Raw genomic sequence first — 20,676 nt, 5'->3', positions numbered from 1 at the left:
AGAAAGGGATGGGGGATGGAGTTATCCCCGTACCCTGAAGATTGGGTCTATGAATGTGCGTGGATGTAGTACAATTGAGGCTAAAAGGGAGGAGATTGGGAGAATGTTTGTGAGAAGAAAGTTGGATGTGTTAGCTTTGAGTGAAACGAAGATGAAAGGGAAGGGGGAATCTATGTTTGGAAGTGTGAATGGAAGATTGTCAGGTGTTGATAGAGGAAGGGCAAGAGAAGGTGTGGCCTTGTTAGTGAGTCCGGAAGTACAGAAGTGTGTGATTGAATGGAAGGAGGTGTCATCGAGACTGATGTGGGTGAAAGCGAAATTTGAACGTGAGTTGTGGGTGTTTGTGAGTGCATATGGGCCTGGTAGTGAAAGGGATGAACAAGAGAGGGAGTCTTTCTGGAATGATGTTGATGAGTGTCTGCAGAGTTTTGGAGCGAATGTGAATGTGGTAATGATGGGAGATCTGAATGCTAGAGTGGGAAATGTAGCAGTTGAAGGCGTAGTTGGTATGCATGGTGTGCCTGGAAGAAATGAAAATGGGGAACGAATGATAGCGATGTGTGTTGAGCGAGAGATGGTGATTGGGAATACGCTGTTTGAGAAGAAAGATATTTATAAGTATACATGGGTGAGACAGGAGGGTGGAAGGGTTGTTGATAGAGCCTTGATGGACTATGTGGTTGTGTCTAGGAATGTAATAGGAAGATTGTTGGATGTGAGAGTTCTGAGAGGGGAGGGTGGAGGTATGTCTGACCACTACCTGGTGGAGGGAAAGTTAAGAGTAGGTAAGAGATGGGTGAGAGCTAGGAGGGTTAGGTGTGGCAGGGAGGTTTTGAAAGTGAGTGAGTTGGATAAAAGAGAGAAAAAGATAGAGTATCAGGAGAAATTGAAAGATGAGTGGAACGCAGTGAAAGATCGGGAAAATGGCAGCGTGGAGGAGGAATGGCAGTTGTTTAAGAGTGCTGTGGTGGGGCATGCAGAAGAGGTGTGTGGTGTGAGACGTGTGGGTGGTGGTGTAAGAAAAGGAAGTGAATGGTGGTGCGAGGAAGTAAGTATGGCTGTGGCTGAGAAGAGACGTGCATATGAAGTGTGGCTGCAGAGGAAGGATGAGATGTCATATGAAAGGTATAAGGAAAAGAGGAATAGAGCGAGAAGGGCTGTGCGTGATGCTAAAGTGGCAGCAGATGAGAGGTGGGGTAGGCGGCTGACAGAGAATTTTCAACAGAATAAGAAAATGTTTTGGAAGGAGGTGAAAAGGGTGCGAAAGGGAGAGTCTGGGAAGGAAGAACGAGTAAAAGCAGAGGATGGAAGGATGTTAATTGAGATGGATGCAGTAAGGAAGAGATGGGCAGAGTATTTTGAAAGATTGTTAAATGTAGAGGAGGAAAGGGTGGCTGAGATTGTGGCAGATGGAAGGGTGCAAGGAATAAATGTGTTGGGAGAGTTGAATGATTCTTTGATCACGAAGGAGGAAGTGGAGAAGGCAGTAAAGGAGATGAAAACAGGGAAAGCTGCAGGTATGGATGGGTGTGCTGTGGAATGCCTGAAGGGTGGTGGAGTGACTATTGTTGACTGGTTAGTAAGATTATTGAATGTGTGCTTTGAGAAAGGTATGGTGCCAATTGACTGGGCAAGTGCTTGTGTGGTCCCGTTGTATAAAGGCAAGGGTGATAAGTATGAATGTACTAGCTTTAGGGGTATAAGTCTGTTGAGTGTTGTAGGTAAGGTGTATGGTAGAGTGTTAATTATGAGAGTTAGAGAGGGTACAGAGGGAGTGATTAGTGATGAGCAGTGTGGCTTTAGGAGAGGGAGGGGATGCGTTGATCAGGTGTTTGCTGTGAGACAAGTGTGTGAAAAGTATTTAGCGAAAGGCAAGGATGTGTTTTGGGCATTTATGGATTTAGAGAAAGCGTATGATAGAATTGATAGGGAGGCTTTGTGGACTGTTTTAAGATTGTATGGACTTGATGGTAGGTTACTAAAAGGGGTGAAAAGTTTTTATGTAAATAGTAGAGCGTGTGTAAGAGTGGGAAATGCTGTGAGTGATTGGTTTCCCGTGAGAGTGGGGCTGCGACAGGGATGTGTGATGTCGCCTTGGTTGTTTAATATTTACATGGATGGTGTTGTAAGGGAGGTGAATGCAAGAGTTTTAGGTGGTCTGAGTCTGGTAAATGTTGATGGAGGAGAGTGGAATCTGAAGCAGCTGCTGTTTGCAGATGATACTGCACTGGTGACTGATTCAGAGGAGAGATTGAGACAGTTGGTAGAGGAGTTTGGAAGGGTGTGTGAAAGGAGGAAATTGAAAGTAAATGAGAATAAGAGTAAAGTGATGAAGTGTACGAGGTTGATAGATGGTAGGGGGATGAATATAGTTTTGAATGGTGAGTTGCTTGAGGAGGTAGATTGTTTTAAATATCTAGGGTCACATGTTGCTGTGGATGGAAGAATAGATGCAGAAGTGAAGTTTAGAATAAATGAAGTAGGAAAGGTGCTGGGAGGAATGAAAAAAGTGTTTAAATGTCGTTCGCTTAGAATGGATGTAAAGAGAAGGCTGTATGAGGGTGTTGTGGTACCGACTGCATTATATGGGGCTGAAACATGGAATATGGGTGTAGCAGAGAGGAAAAGTTTGAATGTAATGGAGATGAGATGTCTGAGGAGTATGTGTGGAGTGACGCGTATGGATCGAGTGCGAAATGATGAAGTGCGAAGGAGAACTGGAGTTGTTCGGGAGATGGCTGGTAGAGTTGAGCAGAGGGTGTTGCAATGGTTTGGGCATATGGAAAATGGATAATGAGTGATTGGTGAAAAAATAACTAGATCTGATGTAAGAGGTGTAAGGCTGAGAGGAAGACCACAGATAGGATGGATGGACAGTTTGAAGAGAGCTTTGGATGCGAGAGGGATGTCTGTTGAGCAAGGAAGAGTGGCTGTGCGTGACAGAAATAAATGGAGAGAAATTGTGAATGAATAAGTGATAGCGCAGCCCTGAGGATGTTACCTCATTGGTCTGATCAGCTAGTCAGGTTAGGTACGGGTAAGGGGATGGGTCTGTTATGATGTGGCAGGGGTAAACCAGTTCTGCTGTCGGGCCCTGCTGCGGATGTCACTGATTGCATTGCGCGGTTGACCCTTGTGCGGTGTGATGCGGTGAGGATCTGTCCGTTCTCCCTTTGGAGCTAAGATGCGAATGAATGTGTTTGAATGGATAAGTAAATGGAGAGTGAGTCGTCCGGTCTCGGCTACCTCCCTTTCCTTAGAGGAAGCAGCCTAGTGTGTATATATATATATATATATATATATATATATATATATATATATATATATATATATATATGTACATGTATGTATGTAGAGATGAATAGATTAGAGATTTATTTATTCATTTATTTTTATTTATTTATTTTTTTACTTATTTGGCTGATATCAAACACAATATAAAATAATGTATATATATATACATATATATATGTATGTAGATAGATAAATAGATTGATAGATTATATATATATATTTTTTTATTAACTTATTTATTTATTTATATCCAAACAATATAAAATAATGTATATATATACATATATACCGTATATATATATATTTAGTTAGTTAGTTAGTTGTTTGTTATTTATATAGATGATGACAGGTATTAAGATATGCCCAATAAAAGTAAACGAAAACAAAGCAGCCTTTCATTTTTTAAATGCGAGGAAGAAGGAACCAAGGCCACGAGCCCGCAACTAACTGTTCCTTCGAAGAGAAATACAAAATACAAAAGGCAAATTCAAGATCCGATCATTTCGAGATGCCTGGACACTGAGTTTGAAAGACTGGAGATCATAGGAAGCAGGAAATACAGACAAGGAGACAGGTCAGAGTTTGACCTGTTGCATAATGAAGGACTAGGAGTATCAGTTAACTCTTGCATTAGAGAGCTGAACAGAAGAAAAGGGATGAGGAGTTGCTGTGACAGGTGCTACGCGCCCGTCATGAAGGTGGAGGAATGCATGCAGACAGTTCAGAGTAAAAGTGACCATTGAGTAGCGATAGAAAAAAACATAAAAATGCAACAGTGTGAAGACAGAGGTTGAAGGAGTCAGTAAGAGAAGGAGGTTAATGAGATGAAAAGCTTTGATTCCACCTATTAAGAAAAGGAGAGCTGTATGTGGGAACTTCCCCACGCCAGGAAGCTGTACTCTACACAGGGGCAGATTATACTAGTGTATAGAGTCAACAGTTGTGCAGGGAGTAAATAGTCGGAGTCAACTAGCACACCCAATCTCCTGGAAGCAGATTTTATAAGAGATGTAATATGATCTTTCCAAGGCAAGTCCCAAGTAAATGAAACCCCAAGCATGTTCAAGGATGTTGCAGGATTAAGCTGGATATTATTAAACATTATTGGGTACATCTGTGGAGATTTTGGCGGTTGATAGATGTAAGAACTAAGTCGCTGATGCATTAAAAAGCAACCAAAATTATTTTTACCTAGTCAGAGATACAAACCACGTCAGACATTAGGTGTGCCATAGCCTCATCCCTTGTTTGTTGAAGTAACTGCTGAGATGGGCGTTGCAGGAGCCGAATGGAAAGGTGAAGGGTAGGTCATCAGCATATGAGTGGACAGGTTAGATGTACAGCTTGAAGGTCATTGATGAATAAAAGGAAGAGGAGTTGGTGATGAGACAGAGCCTAAGGAACACCACTGTTAATAGATCAAGGAGAAGAACGTTGGCCGGCTACAACAGCGGCTATAGAACAACCAGAAAGGAAGCTAGAGATGAAGGCACACAAAGAAGAATAAAGAAATCGTAAGGGCAATTTGGAAATTAAAGATTTATGCAGACTCGATTGAAAACCTTTAAAATGTCAAGTGCAATGGCAAAGCTTTCGCCAAAAATTCCGAGGAGGATGACCAGGAGTCTGGAAGGTAGACTTGAGAAGATCACCAGTGGAGCCTCCTGACGGAACCCATGTTGATCAGAAAGAAAGTTGTGATAGGAAAGACACTTTAAAATTTTTCTATTAAAATTGACTCGAAAACTTTTGAGATACAGGATGTTAAAGCAATTGGACGATAGTTAAGAGGGCTGGGAGTTGTCACCCTTCTTTGGAACTGGCTGAATGAGAGCAAACTTCCCAGCAAGAAGGAAAGGAACAGTCTCCAGCAAAAATAGAGCGACCGGCTCGACGGGCAGGTTGGTATATGTGGCGCGCCGCACCCCTAGTTTCACTCCACCCCCTCCCTCCCTCGTTCCCATTCATTCGTCTACCATCCATCCTCCCCACATCCAAGGGCACGATAGTGAAGTAAGGCTTACTCGCATTGTCTCAACAACTCTTCCATCATCCATCTATCTTGGGGAAATAATGGTTTTGTTATGATAAGGAATAAAAACGTATTACACAGTGTTTTACTCCACAGTATAGTTATTTATACACCACGATCTGAACGCAGGGTGATATAAAATAGTAATATATTCGTATGATAGGGAGGTATGTAATCATACAATTTATTATTTTGACGGTTGTATCCACTCAGTGTGTAATATTAAACAGTCGAAAGCTATATGTAGATGTTTGTAGAGGTCGGTGGTGTGTGTGTGTAGGGGGGGGGGGTAGCTGGCCGTCACACGTTGTGGTGGGGGCATGGGGAGGAGATGGGCCCGGGGTTGACAGCTCTGCCCGGGGTGGATAGTGTGTGTGTGTGTGTGTGTGTGTGTGTGTGTGTGTGTGTGTGTGTGTGTGTGTGTGTGTGTGTGTGTGTTTTCCACCAATGTTCATAAACACGTCTTTATTATCACCATGAAGTGTGCATTACAATATTGTCCACTATGCCATATAAGAGTGATATTTATAGTTTAACGGTACGGCAAATAAGCATTTAATGATCGGTACACAGGAAGACCTTATTTTCTAAATGTTATTCAGTCAGATACCCAGTGCAGATTATAATATATTAGAGTCTGAACGTAGCCTTTAACTCTGCAGGGTAAGTCAGGCTAAAACACCAGGTCTCTAGTAAAACATTCAATATTGTCATCATACCACATTTATTGTAGGGCAACTGGAACAGGGCGATAGCAAAGGTGGTGGGTGGTCCTATTCGGTGTTGACAGGGTTACCTTATCACTCCCCCAGTTATCCAGAACATTCCATTATCATATAAATCCAATGTCTGACCCCATTGTTTGATATCGTTTTATAATGTATTCATAAATATACCGGTAGACAGTTAGTCTTCCTTATTAAATATTTGCGTATCCAAAACCGTTTGTCCATTTTAACATCCGTCTCTCCCTGAGGCAATTGATGTTTCGGCTGACGATAATTAATGGGAAAAACCATGGCCACACAGAGATAGAGGAAAGTAGTAACAGACATATTGTGGGACACAAGCTGAAGAGCAAATAATCATAAGGTTAACCTGACTGCTACGTCTATTACGTTGCTATAAGTAACACTGACCAGTGTGAACTGTAACTCGTCAAACCTTTGCTGAAAACGTTCTCGTTGAAAACGAATAAACTGAATTATCTGTTGTATGGCACGATAATGTTGCTTAGCATAAGCTGCAATCGAGACAAGATTGTTTGGTTATTCTGCGGATCATCCATCCAGCCAATTTAGTTATTGGTTACCTTTTTCGAAATACGTCGTGTTATAAACGTGTGAATCGCAAATTACACACTATTGCAGTTATAACTATATAAGGCAAGGTTATATTCCTGATATTGTTATCAGGAGGTGGCGGTTCCCTTGCTGGACTGAGTGGCGATAAGTGGCTGAGGCAAGGGGTGGAGGGGGTTGGTTGTATTCAGCACCGGATTAAGCCTGCTGTTGCCTGGTAGGCAAGGCAGACGGTTGACCTGCAACATATAGATCTCTTTTTTCCGTTATATCCAGTGAAATTTTGGCATGATCTATAGTGGCCTTTTTTGATGGCCTGATGGGTGGTGACACTTATTTGGTCGCCCAAAGCGTATATTTATTCCGCTCTGGAAGTCTGAATGGCCTGTGACAGGTCATGGCCTGGTAGGCAGATGCCCAATTTGCCTATACCTGGTAGTCCGGCCCTGGTTGTATGGTGTGCACAGTGTCAGCACACCACGCGGCTCACTCTACTGTTGGCTGTCCTGTCTATGAAATTGACCTTGATACTTATAATACTGTCAGCAGCAATGAATGGTGTCTAAATATTGACTGACCTTTGATAATGCCAGGAACCACATCATGGCCTAGGCTTAACCACCAGACAAACTGTCATCCAGTCCCTGTTGCCCAGCGTTATTCGATATCATGTATTAAGACATCAATAACCAAGATATTACTGATCATGTTGTCTGCTTATCAGCAACACTTTGCTATTATCACACGTGAGGTATTATTAGTAACTAATGGTACTGAACTATAATGGAGTTTGTAAAGTAACAGTGATTACGTCGAGTAAGGGAAGGAGCACACCACCTACCACTACAAACATCTACATATAGCTTCCGACTATTTAAAGTTACACACTGACTGGATACAACTGTCAAAATGATAAATTGTATGATTACAGACCTCCCCATAATACGAATAAATTACTATTTTATATCACCCTGCATTCAGACTGTGGTGTATAAATAACTGTACCATGGAGTGAAATTATGTAATATGTTACGTTTCTTCCTTATCATAACAAAACCACTATTTCCCAGGACAACAGGATGACGGAAGAGTTGTTGAGACAATGCGAGTAGGCCCTACTTTAATCTCGTGCCCTTGGATGTGGGGAGGGTGGAGGGTAGACGAATGAATGGGAACGAGGGAGGGAGGGGGTGGGGCGAAACTTGAAGTGCGGCGGTGTCACATATACCAACCTGCTCGTCAAGCCGGTTGCTCTATTTTTGTTGGAGACTGTACAGTGTGGCTGGATAGTAAGGAAATGGAAAATGTGAGCGCATTTAAGTTAAGCTGCCGTCTTCGAGAGAGAAGAAGTTCCTGAATGTACAATGCAGCTGGATAGTGAGGAAATGGAAAATGTGAGTGCATTTAAGTACTTGAATACTGTGATGAATAAGGATGGAAGTTTGGAGGATGAAGTGTTTGAAAGTGTACAGCAGGGAAGAAAGGTTGCTGATCCACTGAAATGAATGGTAAGAAACAGGGACTAGAGCAGGAAGTAAAAAAGTCGCTGTACGACAGTATTGTGAACCACATATGGAAGTGAAGCTCGGACATTGTTAGAAGGACGCAAATCAAGAGTGAGAACAATGGAAACGATTTTTTTCAAAGGTGCATATTGAGTTACAAGGAGACAGACTGGTAAATCAGGAAACAAAGTACCGTTATGGTGTGGATGTGGATGTGGCAGAATGAGTTAGGAGACATACAGTTAGGTGGTTTGGTCATCTGGAGAGGATGGAGAGTGAGAGACTAGCTAGGAGAGTGTAGGTTATGCGAGTGAGATAGTGGGGGGGACAGGGAGGGGGAGACTGAGGATGATCTGAAGGGATGAAGTAAAGATGAGAAAGGGAGATGGATGTTGGGGGGAAGGCAACGAAATGAGAGGGGACAGGGCTACATGGAGGGGATTTGTTTGTTGCCATCCCTTACAGTTCTGGATATATATATATATATATATATATATATATATATATATAAGATTTACAACTTTTTTTTTAATGTTCCTGTACCTTAAGCCGATGAACTTTTGCTTAAAAACAAAGAAAAAAGCCCTTATTCCTCTCAGTTTTAAAGAAAGTCTCCCCTAAGTAAGAAAAAAAATCGAATTTTGCAAATGTATATTTACATGTATAATAATTTAAAAAAAAGGAAAAAAAAGCTCATACAAATGCATTAATAGTTAAAGTCACTGTTTATTTCCTAGAATAAATGTAAGCTGCAGTTTGGCTTTGTTTCTGGTGGCAGCATAAAGTTCCTGCATCAATCTGATTCCACATTCTGCACACTGATTACTTCTTGGTATCTTGAGTAAGGATGGCTCCTGCATCCCGTGATTCTGCAATGAGTTTAGTGCTTTTTGTAAGGATTCGATATTTCTGACAAGTTCTTGAAATCATTTTCATTGTACATCTGATTAGTAAACCAGTACTCTGCCCATCCATACGAAATGAATCTGCATATCTTCTCCAAAGTCTTCCTTCTTGTAGGTATAAGAATGAATGCAAGGACAGCGAGAATTGCTCTTGAATTCCACCTTGCATTACTGATATTTGGAATTTTGTAAAAGTTAATCAAAGGAAAATGCCCTTTTCTTCAAAGAATCTAAACACTCGTGTTAAGTGGTACAAAAACTTCATGCCAAATCTCCATTCTGACTAATCGAGGATCTCTTCTGTTCCATCAACAAACTGATTTTAGTTTTTCATAATTCTTTATTAGTTGAGACACAAATAGATATTCAATGTTTGGAGAATTGGTTTTATCGCCGTTCTTCGTCCATCACCAAACGGAGAATCCTGTCCAGAATGTGATGCTGACAACGATAAATTGTGGTTTGTTGAAACTCATATCCGAGAACATTTGTTGTAATCTGACAACAACTCCACTCTTTTTCCCAGTGTTAACGCTAGTTGTGTAAGCAATGATCATTTTTATTGCATGCCATAAGTTGTATTCATCAATAACTTTTGCAATTCCTTCAGTAACTGTTTCAGCCTTGCCATTTTCCAAACACAATGCATCAAACTTTATTTCGGTCCTTTCATTTTTAAGTAGTACTACCTGGTACTTATTTTCATAAATCCGCTTTCCATCGAAATGTAAAGACCAAGTTTCCAATTGTAACTTTCCAATCTATTCCTCCTTCAATGTAGCAGCCTCCCTGTATATTGACTGGTAAATTGCTGCTTGACTTGGAGCGGGAATGTCAATACCATCACGTGACAATTGTTTGCATATTTTAGCAGCTTTATTTGTCGATGCTCCAGCGGATATCAGCAAGTTAATCGCAGCTTTACTTCTGTTGTGTTTCTGGTTGATGGATGATTAGTCTCATCTTCATCCTTATATTTGATGTCATCAGATTCAGTGCAATTGTAATACCAAAAATAATTTGGTCACCACTAATATGATGCTGAGATTTAGTCACCAGCGTAATGCTCAGTAATTTGGATACCACCCTAATGCCACCTGTGTAATGCTAGAAAAAAAATAAACCACCAGTGTAATGATCAAAATTAGTCACCAGTGTAACGATCAGAAATTTAGGGATAATAGGGAAATAGGGTAGTGTGATCTCATATAAGAGTTTTAGGGATTATGAAAAAACAGGGTAGCGTGATCTTATATGAGAGCGCATGAGCAGAATAGATATTAGTACGCCTTGCAGGCCACTCAATTTCATCTGTACCACTCCTTAGAGGATGGCAAAATTAAACTCGATATGACTTAACCTAAGATTTACTAAACATTAAGAAATGAAAGACAGATTGCTCTTCGAAATGTGAATGAAGCAAAGCAAACAAACATAATCAGGATCTGTTTCACCAGAAATATGAATCTTTACAACCTAAATTAATATTCAAAGCATACTGGTACACCTGGATATATTAATCCCGTGGTCTCAGTTGGACTGTTCGGGAAGAAAGCTTTAGATAACCACCAAAAATATTCTCTTAAAAGTAAATAGGTACAACTCAAGAAACATATACAACTGAATTCAGTATTGAAATGAACAGTAATCAAATGGACCAGCGATAAGCACTTTGATTGCATGAATTAAGAAAAAAGGGAGGGTATGTGATTTAGTGTTAGAGGTTAGGCAGTGGTTTGAACACACGATCTGTGAACGATGGAGGGAGGAACAACGATCTCACTTTTCAGTACAAGTAAGATCAGGGGAAATATCACCAATTAAACCCTTGGACTTATCAATGACGACCTGGGTCATCATGTGGTTGTCAACCTCTGACGTCAGTATGACGACTTTGCCCATCATCCGATGTAATCTCTAAAGAAATATTTAGGGAGTCATCATTTTTGTTGGATGACGGGCAAAAGTGGGCGGAGCTAAGCCTGCCACAGCTGGTGTGTTCATCCTCGCTTGGTTTGCTTGGCTAAGTGTGGTGTGAGGGTCCTCACAGGTAGGATGTACACCTCTTGACCTCCCACCAGGCACTTATGCTCCTTTTTCTCGCATATATATGCGGCGTTATTATTTAAGAAAATACAACAAATAATGCATTATTGGAAAGGAAATTTATTCTGCTACGTATTGAAACAAAAAATATCATTACTTCTTGAAGAGTTTTTTTTTAGCAAATATTTTTTTAAAGGACAGTGTAAAACTTTAGCATGTCAGCTAACTTATACTCATTTTTGCATTTTATTTTGTATATATTGTCTTTTTGGACAATGTATGACAGAGCAAAACTCTTCATCTTTAAAATGAGACTAAAGTGGCCTTTCTATGATGATTACTAACTTCCCTATGAGCGTTAGAAGTAAAATATTTCTACGCGACTGTTCTGAAACCTCTCAAGCAAGAGTTGTGTGCATAGCCATATTTTACGCTCCTCCCTTCACGGGATAGAGTTAACTAACGAACGTATATGAAGGTCTACATTACACGAGGAAGAAGGGGGGGGGGATGAGAGTTTTGCACTAACCTGTGAACGATAGAGAGAGGAACAGCGATCTGGTGGTTGGCGCTGCCCCCTGCCTTTTTATACTCATGAAGACAGTATTCGGAAATCAGCTAAAACTTTAACTGATTACTTTGTACTGTTATCAACTCTCTATGATCATCAAAGAATACGAGAGAGACGTTTGCACTTAACATACGTAGATAAATGACTTACGATGTTTAACATTTTTGTAATAAGTGTACAGGAACTTTAATGACAGTCGCGTAGAAGCCAAATCATTTAGGAATTAGAACAGTTTTATTACCCATGTCGGTTTTTATGCCTACGTGACTGATGGCACGACTCGATAACATGAATTTCGTGCTTCACAAATGACTGTCTTCAACAATCTTACTTCACACATTCTCAATTCACCACTGCATAGTTTAAAGGGGGAATACTTTTATCTTTGCAGGTAAATCTCTAGATCAGAATATAAAGGAAGACATTCACGATTCTTAATCTCTACTAAACTTCTGCAGTTATATGTCTTTGTTGGAAAACGGCTTGTTATTATGCATAAACATTAATCATATCCACACCAAAACTCGACTTAGCACTATCAATAGCAGAATCAGGCTCACATTATGAAAAGCATCTAAGACTAAACTTAAATATCAGGCTTAACGGCTAAATGAACCGTACAGATCCTATTTATAATATTACCTAAGCTTAAGATTACACTTACAATACTAGCTTATACGAACTTATGCTAATATTTAAAATTATGGCACTTCAAAATTACCACTAGATGAAAGATCGTAAGATGTTGATGGTAATCTGGGTTCATCAGGCAGTTCTCGTCTTTTTGAAGGGTGAATGGTTTCCTTACTTGCAACTTGACCTGTTGAGTACCCCACTTCTCCTTTGCTTTGCACTTGCAGGTGGTAAAGTTGTTTATCTTCAGGGGATACCCATTGACCATTTACTTTTGAGACATCAAAAAGTTTATTTAGGGCATCATATTTTCCCCTCTTTACACATTCATCGTAAGATTTTAGCACCTTGTCATGCTTTGCTTGTATTGCTTGATCAGACACATGTGGCTATAGTAGTTCAATTTATTCTCCCATAATTTTGTAACTTCTTTGGAATTTTCGACTATTCGTTCTTTTCTTAGATCCATTTTTTCTCCAAGAAACTAGTAACGTCCAACAACTTGCATTTGGTTTGGCATTCTTCATTTTTCTTCTAATGAAGATTCATCTAAAGGCACAATTCCTCCTCTTCTATATGACTGCTGGAACTGCATCAGATTATTGGTCCAGTACGATAGTATCACTTGTTTTGTGCGACATCATGCTTATCTGAAACAATAATATATATATATATATATATATATATATATATATATATATATATATATATATATATATATATATATATATATATATATATATATATATTGCCAGATGCCTCAATCCCGTTTGGGGTGGCCACAAACTAATCGCCTCCAAGTCGCCCTGTCCCCCGCCATTTCAGTGCCCTGCTCCCAACTCACACCTCCCTCTCTCATATACCTCTCCACCCCATCCTTCCATCTCATCCTCGGCCTCCCCCTCCCTCTTCCCCCCTCCACCTCACTCACATACACACTCTTCGTCAGGCTTTCACCCTCCATCCTCTCCAGATGGCCAAACCACCTCAGTGTGTTCCTCATAACACTTCCTATCACATCCACATCCACCTAGGCTGCTTCCCCCATGGAAAGGGAGGTAGCCGAGACAGGACGACACACTTCCCATTTACTCATCCATTCAAACAAAGTCATTCGCAGTCATATATATATAACAAACAAAACAATTATTTTTCTGACTGTTCACCTGTAAAATGCGAAGATAACTGGTAGATGCTGAAAACTTCATTCCGTTTAATATTACTTAGAATATTCTTGATTGTTCTAAACAATGTTAAACCATACTAGAACGTTACAGACTATTCTAGAAAGTTCTAAACAGTTCTAAAATCTTCTGTGCAAGTCTATAAAGTTATAAAAAATCTATATACAGATAGAAAGTGATAAAACTTGCGTGAGGTAACCATTTTTTTTGGAGGGGTGACCTTTTTTAAAACTGAGAAGAATAAGGGCTTTTATCTTTGTTTTTAAAACCCTATATATATATATATATATATATATATATATATATATATATATATATATATATATATATATATATATAGATACATAGACATTATATATATATATATATAGAGAGAGAGAGAGAGAGAGAGAGAGAGAGAGAGAGAGATAACTATAGATACATAGAAATTATATATATATATATATATATATATATATATATATATATATATATATATATATATATATATATATATATATATATATATATATATATATATATATATATAAAATGTAAAGCCATGTATGTGCATTTGTTTCTTTTCTGTTCTTTTAAAGAGAACGGTAATAGATATCGACCTTTTTTTTTTTTTTTGTATTAGGTTACAGTAAGTCCAGGGAGTGTCAAAAAAATACCAAAGCAGAATTTGGTAATCACACAGAACGTGACGGCAATATACTGTCGGAAATCGCGACATGCGAAAGTAAGCGAAAAATAATTTTTTGACGTTTTGGTAGGAACTGGTCATTGTGGGCTCAATAACGGTATGGAAGCGAAGATAATGATAGTTGCAAAAATTTCGTGGTGCAACGGCTACTAGTTAGTCGTGCAAATATATATATATATATATATATATATATATATATATATATATATATATATATATATATATATATATATATATATATATATATATATATATATATATATATATATATATATATATATATATATATATATATATATATATATGTATATATATATATATATATATATATATATATATATATATATATATATATATATATATTGTATATATATTCCATTCATCCATCCATCATCCAATCCTACATTGCCCCAAGAGGAGCGTAGGAGCCCGGGGCTAGGCAGTTGGTCTCGATATTTAAGATGAGAGTGACCAGCCTCACTCATCCCTGAGTAGCAATACATGAGCAATCAACCCCAACCACTCCTTGGATATAAACCTTCACCGGCTCAATCCGACTGGAGCGCAATAATTACCCACTAAACCACCAGGTGCCAAAATTTGGTTATATGGTTACCACCCAGCGTAGTAAATGGTTTCCTGGTGTACAAGAAACCATTTGGCTTGTCATTCAGTATAGAGTCACACACAGGCAAAAGGAAAAGGAAAGAATGAAGGAAAGAAAGACAGAAGAGGGAGTGTAAAGTCACCCAAAGGCAGAAGGACAAGGAAAGAATGAAGGATAGAAAGACAGAAGAGGATGGAAGGAAAGAAGGATGGAAGAGAGGAAAGGGGAGACATCCGAGAGCAGCAATACATCGAGTGAGTGGATGGTTAGCGCCCCCTCCTACCATTATATATATATATATATATATATATATATATATATATATATATATATATATATATATATATATATATATATATATATATATATATATATATATATATATATATATATATATATATATATATATATGTGTGTGTGTGTGTGTGTGTGTGTGTGTGTGTAGATAGATATATACATATCGATAGATAGATAGCAGAGAAGGAGTTGAAAGTAGAATACCCTTCATTTTCATTCCACATTTACTCGAAATTCATTGTTTTGTCTGTCGTTAGCCATGCACTACCATGCAGTGAATCTGTTGTTACTGTACCGTGATCGAGTTTTGTAGTGTCATCTGATAATATGTTTCGATAAAGTAGATAAAAATGTGTTCCAAGTATCCAGCAGATATGGCTTCTGTTCTCGTTCTGTTAACTTTTCCATCCAATAACTTTTTTTTTTTTTATTCCTAACACCGGCAGATGATTTCTTAATTTTCTATGTATGTTTTTGTACTGGCAGTTTTATATATTTCATCATCTACCTCCTACACCATTAAGATCCTCCCCAAGTTAAATAAAATTATGTGGTGGTAGCCTGCTTTCAGTGAAATAAAAAGATGTCATAGTCAGACGTAGATAACACCGCCAGACGACTTTCTCATGATTCTGGGACAGTTTTTGAGCTATTTGGGTTAGGTATGTCCTTAACCAGTCCCCACCAGCGGATATCCTCTCTAAAGGGAAAAAATCGTCTGACGGTAGTACAAATCATTAAATCTTAAAATTATTTTGACTGTACTGGGAACATTCGCTCCACATCTTCAGTCCTTCATGTTTTTTCTGAGCCTTTCATTATGCCCTTACATGATGTACTCTTTTTACTTTGACTTGGCATGAAATTGACGACTATCCGTCGTGAATGCTCAACTTTAACAATATATTAACATTAGATATGATGATAGCCACGAAGAAGTGCTATAGAAAGGATGTGGAACTGTAGTGCTGTCTTTCTCTGCCACTAAGCTGCGTGAACAAACTGCAAAAAGGCGAACAAATGGACCAAGTTAAAGTGAAAAGAGTACAATAAAGCAGACCCTGTCAATAAAAAGGAAAAAAAAAAACGATTGATATACAAGATAAGAAAGTGTAGTATGCAAAGTAAATCGCTTAGGAACAAATAAGAAAAATCTACCATAGTCAAGAATGCGTGTGTATATGTGTTCACTGCAGGGAATGTTTATTGTACTGGCGGGAGGCTATATCCTGGGACTTGCGGCTCTGTGTCTGGAATGCTGCTTTAAAGGTGCTCTTCGCCACAACATCTTCTGAACCATCGAAAGGCCTTCCCTTAAGTCTAATAAAATTATCTGAGGGCAATGAGGTAAATGGAGGTTGTTCTCGTCACTCTACTGCAGGAGGTCTCCAAATTTTAAAAGAAGAAGAAGAAAAGAAGAAGAATCATACATCCGACAAGTCTCCCATTTGCTTACATATCCGTCTGATGGTCACAAGCATCAAACAAGAAAGACATTATTATATGTTCTGTTAATGTAGTGTTTCTTACCCTTCCGCTACAACAGGGTTCCCATGTCCTGAATATGTGATCTAAAGATTAAAAGTGTGCCACAGAAAGATGTACTGGATCCCCTCCATCCCGTATTTAATGAAGTGGTGTATGGAATGGATAATGAAGATTATGTACAGCATTTTTGGGCAGATTATAATGATCTAATATAACCAAGACATTAAGCTGATATAACCTTTTATTTAATAAACCGTATGTTTTTAAAGAAATAAATATATATCGCACAAACACACCTGGAAAAAAGACATGAGACTAACCTTTGCAACCTTATTTTTCACTTATTAAATGATCCATATAGCTCAGGACCATGACACCCAGTTTATCTGGGAATGCCATGCTATGGATGCAACAAGTAAAGAATTCCATTGTTGTGTACAACAGTAGGGTAATGTTTGGTACACAATAAATACGGAGTCTCCAGGCTAGCTGACTCACTGGCCGCATGGCCCTGTACGGCCGACTGCCTCACCCGCTGCTGTCTGACCAGCCACGCTCCGCTGGTAAGTATTGAGAGTGTGGTGTTGTGCTGATGTGGCTGACGATGTTAGTGTGGTGCTGATGTGGCTGACGGTGATAGTGTGGTGCTGGTGTGATTGATGATGTTAGTGTGATGCTTGTGGTTGACAGTATTAGAGAGATGCCGGTGTGATTAACGGTATTAGTGTGGTGTTGCTGGGGTTGTCGGTGTTAGTGTGGTGCTTGTGAGGTTGACAGTGTTATTGTGGTGCTTGTGTAGATGACGATGTTTGTACAGTGCTGGTGTTGTTAATGATGTCAGTTTGGTAGCTATAATTTGAATTCACTGAGTTATAACACCAATACATAAGTAAGATAAAGCATAATTTATACTGGTAAAGAACCGTGACACACAGAGATATTTAGTTTTTATTACCATCCTTGGTGTTCAGTACTGAAAAAATAAAAATAATAATCGGCATATAACCTTATTGGAAATTTAACCTTAGCCGTCTTCAGTGGATATCATAAGGTCAAAAGCTGCATTGCCTGCACTAAGTTTTTTTTTTTTTTCGTTAATGATACAACTAAATTCATTTACCCTTCACACCGCTATTTATGTTCCGCTATGTTTTATTGATTGCTAAGTAGGAATGTCTATATCTCACTTCACTGAAACCTGGTAGAATACAAAATCTTGCTCCCCACGCCATCAAGACAAGATGGTGAGGTGCACTTCTACCAGTAAGGACAGCTTGATGGTGGAATGTATATTACTTTTGATTGTTGCACAAAATGTCCTGCTTAACCTGACCTCACTGAATGTCTAAAAAACAAGGCAATAATAATTCACATTTCTAAATACAATGTTAAGTAAATGCTTTTCATGCCTCTGTCCTTTTCGTTTTCTCAATTTTACCAAGTTTTCCTCCTCCATGACAACAGTATCGAGTTTAGGGCAAGGTAACCAAACATCATTTTAATATAATACACACTTTCATCCCTAATACATTTAAATGGTACCTATAAACGACTAGGTGCAGCCAGAACAAAAATTTAATATCTTGAGCGCTCCTTTCTGTTGCCAATTTACAGCTGTTCAATGTTCTGTATGCATAGAGAAATTCAGTGTATCAAATCAACTTATTCACATATGTGTACATTAGAGTAAAAGACGGCTAATTGGAAATAATTCCTTGAGGTGAACGAGACATCCTGTGCAGCCTGAAAGTTAATATAGCATTTCACTACGTACAGGTAACGAACATACTAGTCCATTGACCATACTGTAGTAAAACCAAGATGAGTGAACGTGAGCACTTTGTGTTGCTGTGGAAGACAGTTGTCTCCCCGGGACATTGCCAAGCGGACGGGCACTATACCTCAAACCAATTAATTTGGGCAACATGTATGGCAACACTGTTCCTACCGAGATTCTGATTGGCTGGAGGTGTTTGTTTGATTTCGTTGTTGCTTAAACCGATACTATCTTTATTATCAGATGTCATACTGAGTTTGTCGACAGTACAATCGTCAAAAGCAATAAGAAATCCGTTATATACTTTACAACACTGAAATATTCATAGGAAGATAGAGATATGAGTCAACAAAGTATTATAACAGTCCAAGTCAAGGTCAGCATTCGAACAATTCCTTTATATCTCCAACACTCCTTAATATAACAGAAAATTAAGGAAACCTGCATAATCTAAGCATTGGTATAACACATTTAAATTTTAAAATCAGTCCGTACTGTGATAATAGAGGAGATATAATGAAATTGTTTTCCTTTAGCCTAATTTGATTTCCGCGATTTTTTCAAACCTCCCTCCCCACAGACCTCGTCTTTTCATTAGAATTTTTAATTATTCAGAGTTGTGGCACGATTTAAGGACGCGAATTGATCTTATAATTTAAATGTGTTAACCCACTGCTTAGATTATGCAGGTTTCCTTAATTTTCTGTTATATTACGGAGTGTTGGAGATATAAAGGAATTGTTCGAATGCTGACCTTGACTTGGTCTGTTATAATACTTTCTTGGCTCATAACTATCTTCCAATGAAAATTTCATTGTTAAGTATATTATGGATTTCTTATTGCTTTTGACGATTGTACTGTCGACAAACTCAGTATGCCATCTGATAATAAAGAGAGTATTGGTTTAAGCGACAACGAAATCGAACAAACACCTCCAGCCAATCAGAATCTCGGTAGGAATAGTGTTGCCATACATGTCTGGCCAGATTAATTGGTATGAGGTATAGTGCCACCACCGTAGGCAAGTGGGTCAGGCACAGGGGGAAGGAGGGAAACCTGTACACAAAGAAAGCAGTAACTTAGCACAACTTCACTTCAGTGAATTTCATATTTACATATTATTTTCTATCTCGGATTCAGACTGATACACAGATGACAATCAAGGAATGAGCAAAGGACGTTGCAGATTTCAACATGGAGTGTGAGGGGTGCAGATTATTACGTGAAAGAGAGAAAGAGATTGTCCAGATGCTTAAGGATGCAAAAGTGGACATATGTGGATTGACAGAGGCCAAATGGTGAGGTGAGAGTATGAGAGAGTGGGAATATGGATTGGATATATGTACAGGAGTACGTGAGAATGAGAGGGCACAGGAGGGTGTATGTATTGTTGCGTACAAGAGGTGGAAGGAGAATATAAGAGAGTATGGATCAGTTGGTTCAAGGATTGTGTAGGTAAGATTGAAAGTAGGAATACAAGCGTGGGCAATTGTGTGTGTCCAAAAGACCATACAAGCAGAGTAAAAGAAGAGTTCTGGGCAAAGGTGGAAAAATGCATAGAAAAGTTTGAGAGGAATGAGAGGGTGTTTTTGACTGGAGAGGTGAATGGAAAAGTAGGGAGAGTGAAGGTGGCTGGAGTAGTCGGTGAATGGGATGTGCCTGCAGAAGTGGATGAGAACGATAGTGCTCCAGTGGACATTTGTGTGGGGAAGGGGTTGGTGATAGTCGATACTCTCTTTTGGCACAAAACGATCCACAAGTATACATGGTCAGTTGTGAGATGTGTGAGTGGTGAGCTGAATGAATGAATGGAAGGTAATGATTGACAGTGTGGATGAGTAAATGAGAAGGTATGTGCTGATTGCAAGAACATACAGAGGTTGGGGATGTGAACTCAATGACCATCACCCTTAAAAGACGGGTGTTCGCAAATGCTGTCCAAGAGTAGTAGGGCCAAAAAGACGGGTGTCCGCATATGCGGTCTCTCCATTTTTCAAACTAGCGTGGGCATTGAGGTAGCTTCCCATGTTCTGTGGAGGAGTCGAATGACAATAACAAACCCCCACCACCATCCCTGCACCATATCACACTCGCATGCCCCGTGACTCACTCAGTCTTTGTCTAGCATTGTGGCAGTGAAGATGTCGCATTCTTGCTCGGTCTCCTCCCACCACTGAGCTCTCGATGATTCATTAGGATCTGGCCCATCCACATCCATACCAATCAAGATCATTCCTAAGGGCTATCCAAAGATGCTTGGTGATGAATCTATTGACCAGGAGCTGGATGAAACAGTGGAGAGTGTCATTTTTGGGAAGTGAGAGTGATGCAACGTGGTAGGTGGTGG

The 20,676-nt window shown here is 39.1% G+C and overlaps 1 protein-coding gene across 1 annotated transcript in view; it reads left to right on the top strand.

Moving 5' to 3' along the window:
- The window catches only part of LOC145402646 (glutamate receptor-like), an 85,888-nt gene extending 69,442 nt beyond the window's left edge, over positions 1-16,446 (top strand). Inside the window, exon 10 of the mRNA XM_080274634.1 lies at positions 16,260-16,446. Within this exon, the coding sequence (XP_080130760.1) occupies positions 16,260-16,358 (99 nt within the window). The 3' untranslated portion in view covers positions 16,359-16,446. The remainder of the gene's footprint in view (positions 1-16,259) is intronic.
- Positions 16,447-20,676: the final 4,230 nt, after the last annotated feature.

This window comes from Coenobita brevimanus, chromosome 58 (assembly GCF_032717465.1).
Source record: "Coenobita brevimanus isolate Jiangsu-jjx chromosome 58, ASM3271746v2, whole genome shotgun sequence".
Taxonomy (NCBI): domain Eukaryota; kingdom Metazoa; phylum Arthropoda; class Malacostraca; order Decapoda; family Coenobitidae; genus Coenobita; species Coenobita brevimanus.
The sequence above is the reverse complement of the archived record's forward strand: the minus strand, read 5'-3'. Positions and strand labels throughout refer to the sequence as shown.